Here is an 18,838-nt window from a genome sequence, read left to right as displayed (position 1 = left end):
ATCAGCTGCTTCAAATCTTTCCTTACTTATGCCACGACAGCCGACACATGACACCATCTCTCCCCTTCCAAACACGCGTCCAAGCAATCGCATACCCAGACCGCCCAAGTTTCGCATCGCGCGCAACTTTAGGACTGTCATGATGTAACAAGGACAAACCCCGAAGACCGCATCATTAGCGCGGGGTGCGACGGACGTGGGGAACCGAACTTACACTTTGCCGGGACACACACCAGGAACAACAACCCTCACACACCCTTGTTGGTATGTGGTGCGTTGTGCCCCGCCGCACATCCCCCAACACGGAGCTTGTCTCGGGGGAATCCCATCGGGACTTGGGCGGTAGGGGTTTTTGATTATTATTTGTTTAGTAGGTTGTGAAACGTGATCCGAGGGGTTGCTGGATGCAAGTGTTTATTGAGCAGGAGTTTCGTCACATTTGGATATACTTGATCTTTATTTTCCCTCTTCTTCTGCCTTTTCAGATTTAACATTGAGTAATTCACCGTATTGCGTTGAAGAGTATACAGTGTGAAAGTATCAATATTACTATCATGTCGGATAACATCTATGTCAAGAGCGTGGCGGGCACCTGCATCACCTTCTCTTTTATCCTCGCCGGTACGTTGCCATATCACCCTTGCTATGAAGAATGCTACAAGGAGAAATCAAGCTTACATGAAGTAAACAGGAAATGCCATCACACAATCCTACATGACGGTCCCCGCCCTCCTCGTCAACTTCCCTCCCCCGGGCTCACCGGACCACAAAGACCGCGCGCGCCTCCTCGGCCGCCAATGGCCGCTCTGCTGGACAGTAGGAAACCAATTCTTCCGCCCTATTTCCACACTCGGGTTCCTTGGGTACGCCTACGCGGGCTACTCTGTGTACCGCGAGGGCATGCTTGCACGCAGTGACTGGAGGCTTTTCGGTGTTGCGGCGCTGATGCATCTGACGACGATTCTGCACTCGGCAATCAACATGCAGCCGCTAAATGATAAGTTGGAGGCGTTGGCGGAACGGAGCAGCGAGAAGGAGTTGGGCGAGGCGCAGGAGATTGCGACCAAGTGGGCGAGCTGGAATAGGTTGAGGTTGGTTACGCCGGTTGTGGCTGGAGGGTTGGCGCTGTGGAACTTGCTTTCTTTGTAGAGGGTTGGGTGGAGAGTTGGGTGTGCTGGGGTGGTGAGAGGAAAAGGTTGGCCTTTGTCGGTAGCTGTGGAATGTATCCTTTACGGGATGTCATGGATGATTAGCATGAGAAGCATGAAGCGCTTGGTTGTTATTTTGGGCCTGAGACGTCTTTTTGCGTACTGTGAAGTTCCATCTTGCTGAGAGCATGTATTCTTGTACCTAGAGTATATCACGAGTCTTCTAATATCAGCCACCAAGATATTTTAAAAGTATGTCTTTTGAAGTATCCATCTTAAATACCTATCTGGATTCGTGAATATAGAAGGCAATAGACTACTAAAAAAACGTTCAAATGTTGCTACACAAGGAAATGGTTCCCAGAGACCGATAGAGGCAAGGACCTGCCGAAATATCCAAATTCACTTATCCTTTAAATCTCCCAACATAGCTACCTCTTGATAGCCTGATCTTTCCAGCCACTCCTCTCCGCAAGCCAAGTCTCGAAATCACACAACTTGGGCTCCTCCTTCTTCAGCTTGCTAATATCAGCACCGTAGCCCTCAGCTGCAAACCAGCTAATCATAACATTCACTTCCGTCACCGCCCACATGAGCGTTGATCCGAAAAATCCGTAGGTTGCAGGGAGCGGGCTGCCAATGACGCGTTCAAAGCACCCGCTCATCTCATCCATGGTCAACTCGCTGCCCGCAAGACCCTCTGCACGTCCATTCCACTCCTCATGATCAACAAACGCACGCGCACCAAACAGCCCAATATCCTCGACCGAAACCCACTGAAGCGACTTTCCCTGCAGGGTATCGCGCAGCGCAGCAAGGAAAACCTTTGTGGGAAACGCAGGGGTAAGGTTATCCATGAACGCCACGGGACGCAGAATAGTCCATCCCATGTTCTCTCCGTTCTTACCCGCCTTCTCAAGAAGATGCTGCTCAATTTCGTACTTGCTCTGGAAATGCGGGATGGGCGTCTTGTTCTCGAAGCTGCGCTCGTTGCCGCCGCGGTCAACGCTCGAGTAGACAAAGTGCGTGACGCCTTGTTCAATGGACTCGTCAATTATGGCATTGCCTTGTACGACTTCGCTCTCGTGAGTGACGTTTTTGCCGAGCGAGACTTGTACGGAATAGACACCCCATACTTTTTCTTCTTTACCGGCTTCCTTCAGCGCGGCTTTGGCGGAGGCGAAGAGTGCTTTGGGGTCGTCGAGGTTGCCTTGTACGAGCTTTACGTCGGGATGGCGCTCGATAATCTTCTTGGCTGAGCCCGAGTTGGTATCACGGGTCACGGCCAGAAGTGTGAATTGTGAGCTGGAAGGGTGCGATGCGAGTTGTTCGAGGACAGCACCGCCCTGCTTGCCAGTGGCGCCTGTGACGAGGATGGCTTTTGTGGCGGCCATGGCGAAAATGCTTGGTTGTTGACGAACTTGTGGTTTGGCTTGGTGATAAATCTAATAAGTTAAATTGCCTTTTTAAGCCTCAAAGATTGAATGGCAGTAAGAGAGAATCATGGATACGAGAACGTAGTGGCAGCATCGCTAATATGCATGTAAGACTTTCACGTGATTGTGTCGCACAGAGGTAGGGACCACCGGCCCCGCAAAGGCGCTCCGTTTCTTCTGGCAGTGATTCCAGGCGCACTACTCCATGGGCAGAGTGCGTGGGCTACGGGCGAATGAATGATGTTCTCATAAGGTTTCATGTGGCGTCAGGTCGGTGAGAAACCCTACCGATACTGGTGGGTGACTGCATATGCACTGACAACGGCTGTGCTAGAGAACAATTGACGCAGACGATACCGTGTTTTTCATGTTTGATTTCCGGTGTTGCAGATATTCGTGCAAAGATGAAAAAGTGTGGGATATGCACGTAGATCAAACTAGGTGAATTGTCGGAGTTTGGTTCGTTGATCAGTTCGGGTAGAGCTGAAGTAAGTGACGACACCGGTCCTCCACGCTATCAGCAGTGATGGACTGGGATGGCCATTGTAGCAATGAACCTAGCAATGAAGCCAGACTGTAGCTCGGAGGCTTCCAATATGAATAATTTATCCTCAAGCAGCGAATCATCAATTCAAAAGCCATCGAAATGACAGACCTCCTCCACTTCTCGCAATCAGAGATCCGCTTTGCAACCGCGGCCCTCGCAGCTATTGCAACCCTTGCACCACTAGCATACCATCTGTATCCCTCGCAATCTCAAGAAAACGCGCCACATATGCAAACCTTCAACGCGTTCATAAGAAGCTACTCCACACTGAGTCCCCACGCGCTCACCACCCACGCCACCCGCGACTTCACCCATTCCTCCTTACCTTCTGACTGGGGACTCCCCCCCTTACCTATCCGCACCTTTCGCGACAATATGGAAGCCATGTTTGATGTCTTCAGCAGCTTCGAAGTGACGCCTCAAGACGACGGGTACGGTGGCCCCGCAGTGCATTTCTCACGTGACACAGATACTGTTGTTGCGCATTGTCGCATGGGCGGGAAGATCAATAACGAAGGAGACAGGGGAAGGGCACTTGAAGAAAGCGGAATCACAGAATGGTGGACTGAAGCAGTGTTGTTTGTGAAGATGAGTAAGGATGGGAGGAGAGTAGAGGGTGTAAGGGAGTTCATGCATAGCAAGAAAGCAGAGGAGTTGCAGATGAGGCTGGAAACTGTGTTGGGTGAGTGATTTCGATGCTGCACTGATAGTTTGATCAAGCATTATGTCTTTTTTTTCAACACGTGTCGCACTTCAAAAGAGCATATACATCTGCAGAGACGGACAATCCTCTGTCATGTGAATCGTGTGTACGTCTTCTCATCAGACCCTCCAGCAAAGGGGCACCTCATCAGATTCACACTTATGCATAATCAAAAAGCAACTCTGTCATTGACAACAATGCCATTTCCTCACAACAAACACCCTGATACTGATCCGTCCGCCCAAAATTCGCACCACAAAGCACATTGCGACTTTCCCCTCCTCCCCCCTCCACACCCTTAAAAAAAGCCCTAAGCAGGTCAGACAACAATAACAATAACAAAAGAAAAATCCACAGTCTGACCTCTCCACATAAGCACACACACACACACACACACACAACCCCCCTGCACACATCTGTGACGCGCATCCTACACCCCTCTGCATCCCTAGCGCCCCCACCCATCGGAGACGTCATCATATATTTTCTTCTTTTTGGTTTTCCACGGAGCACCGCGCATGCCGCTTGCGCTACAGTGCGGGTCTTGCATTTTCTGGGTTCAAGTTCCCGATGGAGAGCCGTGGGAATTTTGTTTCGGACTTTCGAAAGGTGGGTGGTTTTATTGGGGTTGAAGGTGATGGTGGCGGTGGTGGGTTTCAAGCACGAGGAGAGGTATGCCTTGCAGGGCTGTTTGTAACCAGAATGGCATGTTTTTCCTCGGATCAGAATCTCCATTTTCTCTACACGATTGTGAGATGGGAATTGATCGATAGGGAAGGGGTGTTTTTTTTCGCTTGTTTTTTTTGGTGATAAATGATCATATGCTTTGGGAGTGAGATGATGCAATGCCATGTCTATATTCCTTTGAAAAGAAAGACGAGGCTTTGCTGGTACGATTACGGGCGAGTATGTGTATATGCACACCTGCGCAACGGGAATCGTGTTGCCGTGTTGCATGCCTACTATTTTCCTTTTTTGCCTTGCTGCACATGGACACGCTTTCCCGTCGAAATTCCGTACCAACAATTCAACAAGGGGACTAGGGCGACGACATTCCGGGATATGCGAGGGAAGGCACATGCATGCAGGGTATTTGATATGCAAAGTAAGCAAAGGACAACATGGTGTGTTGTGTCGCACTGAGACGCATGTGTATGTGGGAATGTAATTGTGATGTGAAGACTGCACGCTTTGGGAAGTTAGGATTACAGAGAATACAGAGTTGCAGGGGGGTATACGAAGGATGAGCGCCAACGAGTCAGGAGAGTGGGCATTTGTTGGGAGAGATAACCGAGCCAACGGACCCTCCCGCTGATCATGTGCTTATGCTCCATGGCAATGTACGAGTGTTCTGGAAAGTACCCCAGGCGTGACAGAAACTTTAGAGTCGTTTCCTTACAGCATTGCTTGTAGTACATGGTGCCGGCATAAGGATTGAAAGGATGCTGATCAAGTAGTAAAAATTCGATACCATCATCATTAGGCTAAATATCAAAACTCTGAGTATGTAGGACTATTCTCCGCGACTATGCCGCATAAATAAACCTCGGAAGCCTTGCTACTCCCAGTCACCAGCACCGAGGTCAATGGCCTTACCTGCCCTCATGTCCTCCATGATGTTCTCAATGCTCCAGGTCTCGTACTTGTATCCCTTGGGGTAGTTGGGCTCGAATTTGTCTTCGTCCTTCATATCTATACCTTCCTTCAGAGACTGAGCACTCTTCTCATAGTTTTCGTAGGCATAGGCCTCTGGGTCATGGCCCCACACCCACTTGGGGAGCTTAGGCGCAGCACGACGTGGGTCCAACTTAACCTTATCCCAATCGGTGTCTTGGAGGAGCTCGGCATTAGAGAAGCCTAACTTTTGAGCGCAAGAATTGCGAATGAAACTTTGATCGCGAGTCAGTCTCAGTGTAGATGTGATTAGGGGAAACAAAGTAGGCGCTTACCGGAATCGAATGTGAACACGAACAGACTGAGGAATGTTCTCCTTGCCGCCGATCTGTAGACACGAAGCTATTGAGATAGCATCCTCAATTGCTTGTGTTGCGCCGTTTCCGGAGGCCGGGAGATAAGAGTGTGCGGAATCGCCGATCTGGATGACGCGGGCACCAGGGGAGCACCAACTTGGCTGGGGATTACGCCAAAGCAGTTCAAAGTTGACAATCGTGTTGGGGGGCGTTACTTCGACAAGTTGCTTGAAGATCGGAGCCCACTTGATCTTCTCCATACCAGGCATGGTGTCCATGCCGTCGAGCACCTCTTGCTTATCGATCGTGTTGCTCCAACTTTCTTTTTCAGTACCAGTGACCTAAAACACTTTAGTTAGGTTTCTCAGCGATGCTTAGTCTGAAGCTTACATCGTGGTTCATAATCCAGACCATGACATCTTCACGGGATAGCGTAAGAGCGTATGTGGATGGGCTAGAGCAGGTCAGAACAGTCGTATGCTGGATCGCAAATCACTACGTACCCTAGCCATGTCCTCACGATAGGCTCGTTTCCGGGCATCATCTTGAAGAACTCCTCGACCTCGGGGTCCTTGGCCAAGGCTTCCCTAGGGAAAGCAGCGCGCCACATAGCCCTGCCTGAGGGTCTTGCACGCACTTGCCCGCCTACCAGCTTTTGACTTTTAGAACCAACACCGTCAGCTGCAATCACAACATCTGCCTCATAGCGTTTGCCATCATCGGTAACGCAGCCACCCTTGCCTGTCTGTTCATCCTCAAAGTAGTCAATGACCCTGCGGTTGAACTCTACAGAGACACCAAGGTTCTCGACTGCGCTCACAAACATCTTGTATACGAGCGGGCGCATCTGGAACTCGCCAGGCGGTGTGTCGGGGTCCAGCCCCTGGGCACGCAGACGGTCCGCGACCTTCTTGGGCCCGATAACAACCTCACCCGAGTGTTTGAAGGTCTCGATCCAGGCATTATGAAGTGATATTTTCTTATACTCCTTGAGAAGTTCAGGCCAGTGTTTCAGGAAACGTGTCGCGCTGAGACCCATGAAATACATGTCACCTGAAGTTGATCATAAGCAATATGCTCTACGCTAGACCCCTAGGTGCCTACTCACCAGCTGTGTTAATGTCGGCATTCCTTTCCAGAACTTGCACATTGTGGCCTTTGCGCGTACACTCGAGGGCGGCAACTAGTCCAGCAAGACCAGTCCCAACAATCAGGACATCGATGCCAGTCTTGGGATAAGACCCTATTGGCTTCGACTCCATGGTCGAGTCACGGGAGGTGAGAGCGTGAGGCATGATGGCGGTTTATTTCGTAGAGTGTAAAGGGAGGATGAGAGAGGGAGTGTCGTCGAAGCCGACATGAACCCCAACATGCCTGCTTTTCATACACGTCGAGTCTTCGCTGTGCTGGCATTGTCCGTTGGGGTACCAGCGAGGGTTGCCGAAGGCTCTCGGATGTCCGGGTGGTCGGTCAGCTTCAAACATACGTTCTTTTGCGATCGCACGACGACAGTCACGCAATGCAAGCATCAACACCTTTAGCGGCAGATGTCAGGAACGCGGTCTGTTGAGCTTGCGCTACGTCCGAGAGTGATGACGCTAACTAGAAACTCCCGGGAGTGCTTTGCGCCCGTGCGTGCAGCTATGGTTCCCCACAACTCCGGAAGCCAAGCTTGTCGACGGTACACTAAGTCAACTCTAAGAAAAGTGATTTATCAAGCCTCCCATGCAAGATGCAGACGCTTGTCAGATGCTGTGGATCAACGCAGCCTATGATGGTTTGCAGACGATAGCCCACCGCCACCCATGTAATTTAAAAGCCGTTTTACATGGCTAGTTTCAACCACCTTCCCTAATGATACCCCTGGTTTTCTATGCATAGCTATTGGAGACGTCATGACATTCAAGCGAGCCGTGTTGCATGTCTTTGTGCGGGATTCAAGGCCGAAGAGACTTACATTTACCAGAAGGGGACCGGGGTAGGCTCAGTACACGACGTGCCACGCTCTTGCAGAGTATCAGGACATGACTTGGTACACAACATGGCGCCCCAAAATGCGTTGTGACACTTGAATAGAAACTCTTGACAATATAAAGCCTCAGCAAGGAGAGTACAGCAGCGTGACAATGTTTCCGATACCCAATAGGAGGGTTTGTGGCAGATGGCAAGGCTGTCTTTTTGGGGGCAAAAGGCTGTGGCTTTCTTGCAAAAAGTAGGTTAACAGGGAATCGGCTGGTAGAATGATGTTTCGCCATTCACATCTGGTCCTCGTGGCTATGCTTGGCTGGTCTGGTACACTCAATTCCAAGCATAAGCGCTTAGTCCATGACGATCTCTATTCTCTTTGGGCCCACCCAGACATCCTAAGCCTAATATGAACCATCTCAACGTGTCATAAGTCGGTGTTCATCAGCACCGACCTTGAAATTTCCCATTGCTCGGGGTATCAGGATGTCGAGTGGGCAAGGATGTTGTTGTCGTGGGGTCCTGACCAAATATTGGCTCGGCATATTTCCATCGATGTCCATTGGACAGCATGATGTCTGTCCCTCGAAGCGAAACTTAGGCCATATCGATGGTGCCTATGTTCACGCCGATGGATGTAGGGTCATGGATCGTCTCATCCCACTATCAGTCCCTGTATGCTCGTACATAAAGCACGTACTGGGGAGCCGGAGAACAGATTGTGTACCTGGCAGCTGTGGTGTGATATCTACCAGGCTTCTCACGCATCTTTGGTCGTTGTCAGTGTGTCCTCATTTACTTCCCGTTCTCGTACCTGTTTTCGTTCTCGAGGCTTGGCTACCGGCTGTCGACGTCTACCATATTTGACCCATACCTTTCGACACTCTCCTTAATCACACTTGCGTTACCGACATGCATTCTTTCACTGTGTATGCGCTTGGCGTAGCCGTTGCTGGCCTTGTCGTATACGCTGTATTGGACGCTGTCGCCAAGTACGACAAGCGATATAATGTTCAGAACATGCCTGGACCACGGCTGGTCCCGTGGATCGGTCGTATTCATGACCTTCCCATCGAGTTTATGTGGCTGAAGTTCAAGGAATGGTCTGACATGTATGGCCCCATCTACCGGACCAAGATGTTAGGCGACAACTTTGTCATCATATCAGACGAAAAGCTTGCCGAGGAAATGCTGGTGAAGAAAGCCAAGGTGTATTCAGACCGACCCGAGATCAAGTCGTTGTTTGATGCGAAGAGCACATATGGTTCCATGGAGTATCTGCCCCTTATGGGCAAGAATCGTATGTTGACCCCTAGCGGGCGAAGAATGAAATAGACTGACAAGACAATAGAGTACTGGGCTCGTCAGCGAAAGTTTACACACTCTTACCTGACTGGCGCAACCAATGTGCAGTACAATGGTATTATGGAATTCGAGGCCAAGCGATGGATCGCCAGGCTTCTGGAGAACCCCGATGACTTCTCTGCCTCCCTTGAGGACATGTGCTCCAAGGTCATGTGCCAACTGACATGGGATGATGCCTCACTTAGCACCCCTCTTACCCCTAGCGCGTGGGGTCTGCTTACTCAAATGTCCCCTGCCGGTCCAATCACCAACGTTCTTACTCCTCTCTGGGACTACTTACCTGAACCCATCAATCCGTGGAAAATCCGTGAGCGCAAGCGCCATGACGACCAGCAAGCCTTTTTCATGGAATGCCTACAGAACACTAGAAGAAAGGTGGAGAAGGGCCAGCAACGAGCCTGCTTCACCAAGAGCTACCTTGAGACTGCCGAGAAGTCAAGCATCTCTGGCGATTATGAGGCCTCGTGTGTCATTGGAATGATGGCGCTCGTTGGCATCTTTACTGTTACCGGACCTATTTACTACTTCTTGATCAGCATGGTTCACCACCCAGAGTGGCAGATCAAGTGCCAGAACGAGATTGATCGTGTTTGTGGTGACAAGCCTCCCTCTGTTGCTGACTTACCAAACCTTCCCATCTTACGCGCGTGTATTAAGGAGACAATGAGGTGGAAGCCCACTGTTCCAACTGGTATGTCAGTTCGCTTAAGTTGACTGCATTTGCACTAACCGGGAGAATAGGCGTTGCGCATGAAGCCGAAGCAGACGATTGGTTCCACGGTTACTTTATCCCCAAGGGTACGCGTATCCTCCCTCTTGACTATGCCTTTCTCCGCAACCCCGTCAAGTACCCCGAGCCCGAAGAGTTCCGTCCCGAACGATGGTTGGAGCCTGAGTGGCCTACGTTCCAAGCGCCATTGACCAAGTACCCTGATATTGTGGGCATGACGTCCTTTGGGTGGGGTCAGCGTCAATGTCTAGGCATGTCCATTACTCGGGACGAGACGGTGACAGGTTGCGGAGCGCTCATGTGGGCCTTCAACCTGAAACGCAAGATCGACCCTGTCTCCGGCCAAGAGATCGAGGTGCCCCTCAACAAGTCCAACTCGCTTCTCATCATTAAGCCAGACCCGTGGGAGATGGCCTTTGAGCCGAGAAGCGCAGAACGCAAGCAGGAGGTGATTCAATTGTGGGCAGAGGCTGAGGCCAAGGATAAGGCGGAACGCGCCGAGTTTGCGCGACAGGCTGAGATGGAGCAGGTTTTGGAGCAACCTTAGATACTGTTTGATACCCGTGTACTGAAGCTGTTGAAGGGTGCAGCAGTGTGGCTGGGCATTTGTAAACCATAGTTTCTTTTTTTTATAGTGCGGCGACACATTTCCTTTGTCAGCATAATAGGTAGCTATAATGCATCTCTTTGACCCTTGGACTAAAGCTGGTGTTGATAGTTTTTGTGTCCCGAAACGTGAAAGAGCGGAAAGGGCCGTGGCATGGCTAGTTTTGACAAGCGCGAGTGGTCTTAGATATGTACAGCATCCAGCTACTCGTATTCGCAGTGAGGAGCCAGTCACGGGACGCTATGCTGGGCTGAGCTGAGCTGAGCTGAACAAGGCGCTCGGCCAGCCCAGGGACTATGGTACTGGACGTCCGTGTCCGCTGCGATCAAGGGGCAGAGACGAAATGCGGAGCTCCGTACGTAGCGGAGTGAAGGACCAGGGTGCATAACTACTCCAGTTCCCCTCCGTCTCCACCCCTCTCTCTACTGACGACGCCCAGAAATGCCGTCAGCAGTAAGAGGCCGAAAATGTAGCGCGCCCCACACCAGCGATAGAAGCTATGGCGTTGTAATAAGCGGCTAACCAGATGCCCCTCCATCCGCCCTTTGGTCTTTTAAAAGCTGCCCCTCATCACTTTGTTCAACAACATTCCATCTTCACACACTTGTTTGCACATACAAACCCGACTCCCATCAAAATGACCAACCCCCGTGTTTTCTTCGACGTCAGCATTGGCGGCCAGCCCGCTGGCAGGGTCGTCATGGAGCTCTTCGCGGACCAGGTTCCCAAGGTGAGTACCCCGCTGTCAGAATCTTCACCATCGCCCTTGTTTTGTTTTTTCAAATGTTCCAAGTAGCGAGCTACCAGCTAACCACGATTGACAGACTGCTGAGAACTTCCGCGCCCTCTGCACTGGTGAGAAGGGTACCGGCAAATCTGGAAAGCCCCTCCACTACCAGGGCTCCGTCTTCCACCGCGTCATCCCCCAGTTCATGCTTCAGGGCGGTGACTTCACCCGCGGCAACGTACGTAATTGCTATATCCGAGTCTGTCAACGAAGAGCAGCTGGCTGACGTAGCGCAGGGCACCGGTGGTGAGAGCATCTACGGCGAGAAGTTTGAGGACGAGAACTTCAAGCTAAGGCACACTGGACCCGGTATTCTCTCCATGGCCAACGCTGGACCTGGTATGTGTACAATGTTATCTGTGCGTGGGCAGAGCAAGCTAACCAAGTCGTCTAGGTACCAACGGCAGCCAGTTCTTCATCTGCACTGTCAAGACGTCATGGTTGGACGGCAAGCACGTCGTCTTCGGCCAGGTTGTCGAGGGCATGGACGTTGTCCAGGCTGTTGAGAAGGTTGGCTCTCAAACTGGCAAGACCAGCAAGGAAGTCAAGATTGAGAAGTCTGGCCAGCTGTAAATGCTTGGCCTAGCTGCCAAGTCCGACTTTGAGTGATGCGGGCGGGTTGACGATGACGACGATTGACGATATCAACAAGTCAATGAGCGGCACTGGTCAGTCGTAGTACCAAGCTGGGAAATGATATAGACTCTTGCGCGCAATGTGTGTCCCATGATTGTACCTGCTGTTATGTATCTATGTGCAATGTGAAGATGGTCCTGAGAGGTGATTTCCTGTTTTTCGATTTGCCGCCGACGCATGGACAGACGGGTACCGGCTCCGCCTCACTCGGATGGGCATGGGCATGGGAAAGGGCCCGAGCGGAGTGATTGAAGGCGTGCCTTAGTAATTGGACAGAGGGCTTTGGACAGAGGGCTATGTACAATTACTACATACGTACGTACTCAGCCTTGATGGTAAAAACATGGCATGGTGAGGACTTTGGCGATTACCGTTTCTGGAAGGACAGCAAAACGTCTAGAAGCCTTGGAAGGCACGTGACTGAAGCGCTGGCAGTGCGCTTAACCCAAACAGAGGAGAAAGTGGAAAAATATACATCCAGGGGCGCAAACATGGAACAAGCCTATAACAAAAGCCAGTCTTGTATCGATGCCTGACTCGGCATCTTGATTGTGAGTCGTGAAGATTGATTACAGCAAAATTTTCAGACATGACGTGTGAAATGGATTATGAGTTGTTGTCGTTGTTGTCGTTGTTGTCGTTGCGTCGTGCTTGTTCTTCAAAGCCACCACGTACCACCCCACCTTGATTGGCTCCACAATTCGTGCAGCCAGGTAACCTTTTCATCCTGGGGTAGGATGCAGAACGGAAAAAAGGAAGAAAAAAAAAGGATAGGGAAAAGGCTGCAAAGTGATGCAATCAAACAGTACGGGTGGCGCAGAGAAAGAAAAGGTGTGTGGGGATACATTTATCGCATAATCACGTGTGGTACGCCAGGTTGCCACACAGCAAGCCTTACAGTAACCAACTGTGCTGGCATTCGACAAGCAAGAATGGCGCGAGTGATGCCCAACGGCTTGCTTGTGCCAGGGACCTGCAATGTTGTTGTCGCTCACCATCTTCGATGTCCGTGACGATCATGTTCACCCGTCGTGGGGGATTTCAGTCACTGGGCAATGGGTTAAGCAGCTAGCGGCCGTAGTTGGATGGAGGCTGGACCTTGTCAAGGCAGCGTCCAGCCTCGTTGCGTCAGAGAGGCGGTTGCATACTCGGCCGCGACCCGAGGAATGTGCAATTGCAAGCCGACAGCTGCCGCAACCTACCGTAAAGCACATACATACATACTCCATATCGCATATACTACATAGTACGTATAAACATATGTAATACAAGGGCGTGGGATATGACGTCGGCATCGGAGTCGACATCATGGCTAAATGCCACAGCGGAAAGAGTCTCGCCATTGTCTGCTGACAACCGGGACAGGGCATGGAGAAACAGCATGAAATATCGATACACGTGGGAGGATCAGCCACCAAGGAGCGTCCCGTAAGTGCCCGGATCCGATGGGCGACCGAGAGCTCGCCTCGCACAGGCAGTGCGGTTCCTAACATGGGAGGGTGCTGGTGCCTCTGTCGGCCGTGTCGCCGCCGAGTGTTTGCTGGGCGCGATTGTTTCCTCTTTGTTTCAACGGTGGGCGAGGGTTGCGGACGCTGCAGACGGCGCAGGAAGCGTCGCGGTTTGGCATGGAGCACTCAATTGCACTCGCACTCGCACTCGGCCGGCTGTCATGGCGCGCGTGGGCGTTGGACAAGGTTGGTGGACAAGGAGGGTCAGCGGACGGCAGCGATTCGCCGAGGGCGCTGCAGCGGACCCGATGCAGGCAAAGTCAGATGGCCTAGGAGGTCTAGATGGTTGCCAACGGCGCTGACGAGGGCCGACGGTTAGCTGCAAGCAGCCAAGGCCCATTAAGCGTGTGCAGCGCGCTGCGCGCAACTTGTTGCAGTGCAGTGCTTTGCAGCCATCTTGGTTGACGCTGATCGACCGCATTGGGAACGATCAACCGGCCTCGAGGCATCCAGAACCCCGCGAGCACACCACTCCCTCTCTCACCCACCCCATCCTCCTCATCCCACCCACGCACGCTATGCGCTGCGCCTCCATTCGTGCTGCTCTCTCACCCACAGCCTGCACTTTGTATTAATCCCCCCCTCGGCCCTTGCGCCCGCCTTGTGCCAGGTCACCTTTTTGTCAGCTGTCTCGGATCGCTGCGCCGCCTGCTTCACTCCAGGCCCCAGTCTCTCGTAGTCTATGTATACGCTTGTCTGCGTTGCACTATAACGCCATTCAAACAAAATAAACCATCTATTCACACTCTCCTCCTCTACTCCCGAGTATCCCTTTGTTAATCGCGTGGCCGTCGACACGTCACATCACACATCACGTCATGGCGCCATCCGAACATTGGCGACAGTACCAGTCAAGCAACAGCACCACTTCAGGTCGCAGCGAACACAGCGACCGTTCCTACGAAACAGCCCCGACAGAGTACAGCGGCCGGAGACCGTCTCTGGCCTACAGCGAAACATGCCATGGCCGCATACAAGGACGCCATCGGGAACATGATTATGCTACGCCTCGATATCAAGCCGAGTCCTACCAGCAGTTTCCTCCACGCTCATCAGTCGACACGTATGCATCGACATCAGAAGAGGATCTTGCCGATGATTCCGAAGGCATGCCCGACTACGATGTCCCCGTATACCGTCATGAGCCGCTGGGCGGCGATGCCATTCCCACCACACCCCGCGACTTTGGAGAGCTCTTCCCCACCTCAAAACGCATATCAATACGACATGACGACTCGACAATTGACGGAAACATGAACCTGAGGGTGGACACACAGGTCGAGGATCGATCACACCGGAAACAGAGCTACACTCTCTTCCATCTCCGCATGCAGGACCTTCGCACCCGTCAATTCTCGCTTCGTCGCTACTGCAGAGACTCTGGCCGTGAGGTTTGCCACTCAACACGCAAGTACCAAAAGCCCGCTACCGAGATGCGGCCAGTGCTGCAGCGTGCCAGCACAGCCCTCGCTAGCCTTGTCAAATCCGAATCCCGCCCCTCGACATCAGCAGGCCTGAAGCGAGCAGACTCGGGATATGACTCAATGCACCACATCACTCGCCGCGACGACGATGATGATGATGACGACGACGAGCTAGTTGAGTCACGTCCCAAAACCGTGGGCTACTCCAAAGGCCGGGCACTGATTCCGACGAATACCATCAAGCTCGAGTTTTCCAACTACGCCCACATTGATGTTAAGAGACGTGGCGCCAAGTCCTACAAGAAATATGCGTTTGAATACTGGGGCAACGGCTATTCGTGGAAACGCATCATCAAGAAAGAAGGCCAGCAAGAATCCATTTCCTACTACTTGGTCCGCGACGACAACGACAAGGAGCCGCTCGCCCATATCTGTCCTGTGCGCGTGACACCTAGCGAAGCGCATGAGGAAGCTGCGAGGGGTGGATGGGTGCCCCCGTGCTATATGCGCATCACCGATGAGCGGATCCTGAATTCCGACTCGGACATATCTGAGTAAGTCACAAACTACGATCCCGCCGCTACGATAGGCAGCAAGCTAATATTGATAAACTAGTGTCGTGGTTGCAACGGGTCTAATGGCACTTGTGGATGACTGCATCAAGCGACGTTTCCACTCGAAGCAGACTACGCACATGCATATTCCGCTGCTGCGCAACTCATCTTTCAAGATGGCCAATTTGGAGTACATTGGACCCAGGCGATTGATTGATGAAGTCTTCAACCGAAAGCAACACGACGGCAGCACAGCCAAGAGACTGACACCACCGGCGGCTGTGCGTCGTGTCGCGACGTGAGGCGTCGGCCTCGTTGATTTGCTTGACATTTGTTCATTCGAGGCGCGCTGCGTTGGCGCATGTCCCTGCAACTGTAGGGTAGGCGCATCATCTAATGGTACACGTACGACAGAGCTGTCAGAACTGTTCTGTTGGGACACGATCCGATGGGCAGCGGTCGTCGTTACAGGCCTGGTTATCGATTTTCTTTTGTGCTTATTTCTGTCTTGTTTGACGTTTGGTATGCGCATGGTCACTTTGACCGCGGCACGGATTGCGTCATGAGTTTGCTGCATTTGTTGAGCGTGGGTTTCACAGGATACCATTCCCGCCAGGGACTTGAGCACGTTGAGACGATTGTCGAGTTGAGTTTTTTTTGGTTACGAAGAGCCACTCTATTCCTTGGATCGATACATGTTTTGGATCCACGTTACGATACCACCATTTATTTGGAACGAATAATGAAACCAGGGCCCATTGCCCTCTGCTATTTTTGGTCCAATGCCCGCCACGTGTGAGACTTCTGTTTTGTTTTCTGTGTTGCTGGCGTCTGAATATGCAGGGTACGCCCCAGGGTCGCAGTGAGGCTTTTGCACGCCCGCATATGCTGAAGAGTAGACTGATAGTACATTGTAATGTTTGCTTACGCGTAGGACTCAAAAGCCTGCACTGATGCGAAGTGAGGCTTCGGTGCCGGCTGAGCAGTCTCGACAGGCTTGTGGTCGGAATTGTATGTAGCACCTCACACCAGATGTCACGGGCAAGGTGTGAAGCGGATCGCCAAGCACTACTGCGATGCCACAAGGTAAGGCTTCAGATATATGTTAACTTTTGCTTTCATGATGACTGCACCGGACAGAGGGCAAACAGCCAAGCAGGTACCCGTTTACCTCTGTTGCCATGTGACAGCTGATTCCGTGGGCACCATGCATGTCATGCCAAGGCAGTAAGTGCGAACCGCTCCGTCTCTCCACATGCAAGTCGTCGTTAGACGCCGTCCGCCGTCACCAAAGCACCCGCCACCCGCCTCACAATCCCCGTCCCATGCCTGCCCGTCGCTGCCCGCTCACCTTTGCCCCAGGCCATATTGTTAATGTTGCTGAAAATCTTCCGCTTATGATATCATGGCCTGCCCTCTATGCCGACGACCGTGACAGGAGTTCTGGCTACTGCTGCATGGTGAGCTGGCTTCCCACTAGCATCATGCCTTGCAGCCATGTGCATACGCAATGGAATCTCTTGGGCTCCAGTTCCAGAATAACCCTCACCGAATCCCCCAAACTGACAGCTTTTCGAACGGGCGTACGCTGCATGCAGCCCTTGCCCCATTCAGGGTACTGCCAACCGCGCTCTCCACAGCCATGGTTGCTCACCTGAGCTGTACCCACGCAATCCATCAACTCTCCGCATGCAGGATTCGGCTGCGCTTCGCCTTAGCCATGTTCTTGGTTCTCGCATACCCCATCGGCCCGCTCTAGAGGGCGCCTCTCGACCCAATGGCTTGGGTTTCGTTGAGCGGGTGCAAAAAAGTTCGCTGTGCCCCCATTGAACCAGCTGGCTCTCGACGGCTCCTGGCAGTTGTGTGCATCACAGGTTAGAAGAGAGTATGACTGACGAAGCAGCTTGCCGCTCATCTCTGTTACTCACTGCTGCCACCGCCTGTCGCCCTGCTACTCATTGAGCCTCTGTCTCCATGTCGGCCGGGTTATAAGTAGCCCTTTCTTTGATAACTTCTCCGAGCATCGCTCAGCCCTGGTGTATCAAACTTTCCTTCCCCCACACTCTGTCCATCCTCTTGTTCACAAAGCATTGTTCCTCTTCTTGCCCTTTTTCACGTGCCTCTTATCACGCCTGTTCCAACTGATACGTCTGCCTACAATGACGAGCCCGGATTCGTGGTCACAACGTCTTCGAGGTTGGTATTCCATTTACCCCCACTCAGCCTGTTACATTGCACACACACACACACATACATACACACAGTCGCCTGTTAACATGCCCGCTCAGAGCATTGCCTGGTCCGCGGTATACCAGAGCCAACTTATACGGATCTTTCGGATCGCCGAGGTACGGCGGCCCTTCCTACCCACCTTCCCCTGAAAATTTGCAGCACCATCATATTTCTACTTCAACATCCACCCCTCAGCTTGTAAGAGAAGTCACTAACACTCCAGGTCAGGAGGCCGAACTGCATGGACCACCATGGTCTCTGTCAGTGGTACCAATTACCAGGCTCGCTTCTGGTACGATGGCGACTATCTTTCTCAGGCAAAAGAAGACTGCTCCGAGGTTGCACTGAGGACTATTACTGGATATGTGAATTCTGCGCAGACGCCGCCGCCAGCAAGCCACTATCGTAGCTTGGGCACGCAGATGAACCAGAGTATTACTTCTTGAATGAGTGGCCGTGTCTCTCGCCTGGTCTATGTTTGCTCGAACTCGTTGAAATTGGCGCGAGAGATGGCGTCGAGTTGATGGGAATCAGGAATTCAAACGCTCCATTCACGATTCTTCGTGATCGGCAACAGTCACTCCTTTTTTTTAGTTGTTTTTGTTGTTATCATTGGAAAGCTGGTGGTCATAGTGGCTTATCGACGTTGTTAACTTGGTTTTGCTTAGGTTAAGGTAGGGAGGGGGAAACGGGATATGGGGCAATGGGGGGAAACCGGGCCGGGAGGTAAAATTCGTATTTCGAAATGTACTTGGATTCATTTATTTCGCAGTCCGGCTACTTAGTAGCTTTTTTCTTTCTCTGCTCTGCATTTTTTTTTGGCATCAATACTAGGTTCTTTTTTTCAAGCAGGCTTGATTATCCATCTATCTGCCTCTTACAGGTGTTGTCTAATTGTGATGTACAGTCGATAATTGTGTAGAGCAGAGTCCATCTCACTCCCCTCACACATCTCTAGCATGGCGCATGGAGGACTACTACAACCCACACAAAAATCCACCTCACAAATCTCGGACGAAGCAAAACACTCAAACTTCGCACCCGCCTGGCCCAAGATCCGCGCAGCCGCCCCACGCCCAAAAAGCCGAAAGCGGAGGGGGACCAGATACTTGCCTTGTTGGTCCAAATAACTACGTTAGTGCCCTAACTTCTTACCCGCTGCCCGTCACATCACCCCCAAGCCAGTCAGTCAGCCCCACGCGTTTCCTTGTCCCCCAATCTATCCA

At 51.9% G+C, this 18,838-nt stretch overlaps 8 protein-coding genes across 8 annotated transcripts; 5 read left to right on the top strand and 3 right to left on the bottom strand.

Annotated features, from left to right (window-relative positions):
• Nucleotides 1–1,116: 1,116 nt before the first annotated feature.
• Nucleotides 1,117–2,647, bottom strand: COCSADRAFT_38009 (uncharacterized protein). Its single transcript, XM_007702857.1, has one exon. The coding sequence runs from the start codon at nt 2,540–2,542 to the stop codon at nt 1,580–1,582; it is 963 nt and encodes a 320-aa protein (XP_007701047.1). The 5' UTR covers nt 2,543–2,647; the 3' UTR covers nt 1,117–1,579.
• A 361-nt stretch (nt 2,648–3,008) lies between these two features.
• Nucleotides 3,009–4,153, top strand: COCSADRAFT_182405 (uncharacterized protein). The gene has a single exon (XM_007703184.1). The coding sequence runs from the start codon at nt 3,231–3,233 to the stop codon at nt 3,819–3,821; it is 591 nt and encodes a 196-aa protein (XP_007701374.1). The 5' UTR covers nt 3,009–3,230; the 3' UTR covers nt 3,822–4,153.
• COCSADRAFT_38005 (uncharacterized protein) lies at nt 4,153–4,706 on the bottom strand (the record flags this gene model as incomplete). Its single annotated transcript, XM_007702856.1, has 1 exon — nt 4,153–4,706. A coding segment is annotated over exon 1 (496 nt), but the record flags the coding sequence as incomplete, so codon positions are not given.
• Nucleotides 4,707–5,276: 570 nt separating this feature from the next.
• COCSADRAFT_182404 (uncharacterized protein) lies at nt 5,277–7,316 on the bottom strand. Its single transcript, XM_007703183.1, has 5 exons — nt 6,913–7,316; nt 6,308–6,857; nt 6,195–6,258; nt 5,784–6,145; nt 5,277–5,723 (listed from the first exon to the last, which is right to left on the bottom strand). Exons 1-5 carry the CDS (start codon nt 7,097–7,099, stop codon nt 5,393–5,395), a joined length of 1,494 nt encoding a protein of 497 aa, XP_007701373.1. The 5' UTR covers nt 7,100–7,316; the 3' UTR covers nt 5,277–5,392.
• Nucleotides 7,317–8,370: 1,054 nt separating this feature from the next.
• COCSADRAFT_337987 (uncharacterized protein) lies at nt 8,371–10,556 on the top strand. The gene is made up of 3 exons (XM_007703182.1): nt 8,371–9,069; nt 9,121–9,825; nt 9,876–10,556. Exons 1-3 carry the CDS (start codon nt 8,682–8,684, stop codon nt 10,409–10,411), a joined length of 1,629 nt encoding a protein of 542 aa, XP_007701372.1. The 5' UTR covers nt 8,371–8,681; the 3' UTR covers nt 10,412–10,556.
• A 552-nt stretch (nt 10,557–11,108) lies between these two features.
• COCSADRAFT_92320 (uncharacterized protein) lies at nt 11,109–11,831 on the top strand (the record flags this gene model as incomplete). Its single annotated transcript, XM_007703181.1, has 4 exons — nt 11,109–11,201; nt 11,296–11,436; nt 11,495–11,597; nt 11,653–11,831. 4 exons carry the CDS (start codon nt 11,109–11,111, stop codon nt 11,829–11,831), a joined length of 516 nt encoding a protein of 171 aa, XP_007701371.1.
• A 1,976-nt stretch (nt 11,832–13,807) lies between these two features.
• On the top strand, nt 13,808–16,157 carry COCSADRAFT_145311 (uncharacterized protein). Its single transcript, XM_007703180.1, has 2 exons — nt 13,808–15,380; nt 15,442–16,157. Exons 1-2 carry the CDS (start codon nt 14,221–14,223, stop codon nt 15,680–15,682), a joined length of 1,401 nt encoding a protein of 466 aa, XP_007701370.1. The 5' UTR covers nt 13,808–14,220; the 3' UTR covers nt 15,683–16,157.
• Nucleotides 16,158–17,417: 1,260 nt separating this feature from the next.
• Nucleotides 17,418–18,318, top strand: COCSADRAFT_337876 (uncharacterized protein). The gene is made up of 3 exons (XM_007703179.1): nt 17,418–17,576; nt 17,669–17,728; nt 17,841–18,318. Exons 1-3 carry the CDS (start codon nt 17,540–17,542, stop codon nt 18,056–18,058), a joined length of 315 nt encoding a protein of 104 aa, XP_007701369.1. The 5' UTR covers nt 17,418–17,539; the 3' UTR covers nt 18,059–18,318.
• The last annotated feature ends 520 nt before the right edge of the window (nt 18,319–18,838 follow it).

This window comes from Bipolaris sorokiniana (assembly GCF_000338995.1).
Source record: "Bipolaris sorokiniana ND90Pr unplaced genomic scaffold COCSAscaffold_9, whole genome shotgun sequence".
Lineage (NCBI taxonomy): Eukaryota > Fungi > Ascomycota > Dothideomycetes > Pleosporales > Pleosporaceae > Bipolaris > Bipolaris sorokiniana.
Note: the sequence above shows the minus strand (reverse complement) of the source record. Positions and strands in the feature narration are given on the sequence as shown.

Bases quoted from the DNA above. Each gene is read 5' to 3' on its own strand.
- COCSADRAFT_145311 (XM_007703180.1), top strand. From the start codon at position 14,221: ATGGCGCCATCCGAACATTGGCGACAGTACCAGTCAAGCAACAGCACC. The intron at 15,381-15,441 runs GTAAGTCACAAA...TTGATAAACTAG, and splicing joins TCCGACTCGGACATATCTGA to TGTCGTGGTTGCAACGGGTC.
- COCSADRAFT_38009 (XM_007702857.1), bottom strand. From the start codon at position 2,542: ATGGCCGCCACAAAAGCCATCCTCGTCACAGGCGCCACTGGCAAGCAG.
- COCSADRAFT_182404 (XM_007703183.1), bottom strand. From the start codon at position 7,099: ATGCCTCACGCTCTCACCTCCCGTGACTCGACCATGGAGTCGAAGCCA. The intron at 6,146-6,194 runs GTAAGCTTCAGA...AAAGTGTTTTAG, and splicing joins TCTGGATTATGAACCACGAT to GTCACTGGTACTGAAAAAGA. The intron at 5,724-5,783 runs GTAAGCGCCTAC...TCGCGATCAAAG, and splicing joins CGTGTTCACATTCGATTCCG to TTTCATTCGCAATTCTTGCG.
- COCSADRAFT_337876 (XM_007703179.1), top strand. From the start codon at position 17,540: ATGACGAGCCCGGATTCGTGGTCACAACGTCTTCGAG. The intron at 17,577-17,668 runs GTTGGTATTCCA...ATGCCCGCTCAG, and splicing joins GTGGTCACAACGTCTTCGAG to AGCATTGCCTGGTCCGCGGT. The intron at 17,729-17,840 runs GTACGGCGGCCC...ACTCCAGGTCAG, and splicing joins GGATCTTTCGGATCGCCGAG to GAGGCCGAACTGCATGGACC.
- COCSADRAFT_337987 (XM_007703182.1), top strand. From the start codon at position 8,682: ATGCATTCTTTCACTGTGTATGCGCTTGGCGTAGCCGTTGCTGGCCTT. The intron at 9,070-9,120 runs GTATGTTGACCC...ACAAGACAATAG, and splicing joins GCCCCTTATGGGCAAGAATC to AGTACTGGGCTCGTCAGCGA. The intron at 9,826-9,875 runs GTATGTCAGTTC...CCGGGAGAATAG, and splicing joins GAAGCCCACTGTTCCAACTG to GCGTTGCGCATGAAGCCGAA.
- COCSADRAFT_182405 (XM_007703184.1), top strand. From the start codon at position 3,231: ATGACAGACCTCCTCCACTTCTCGCAATCAGAGATCCGCTTTGCAACC.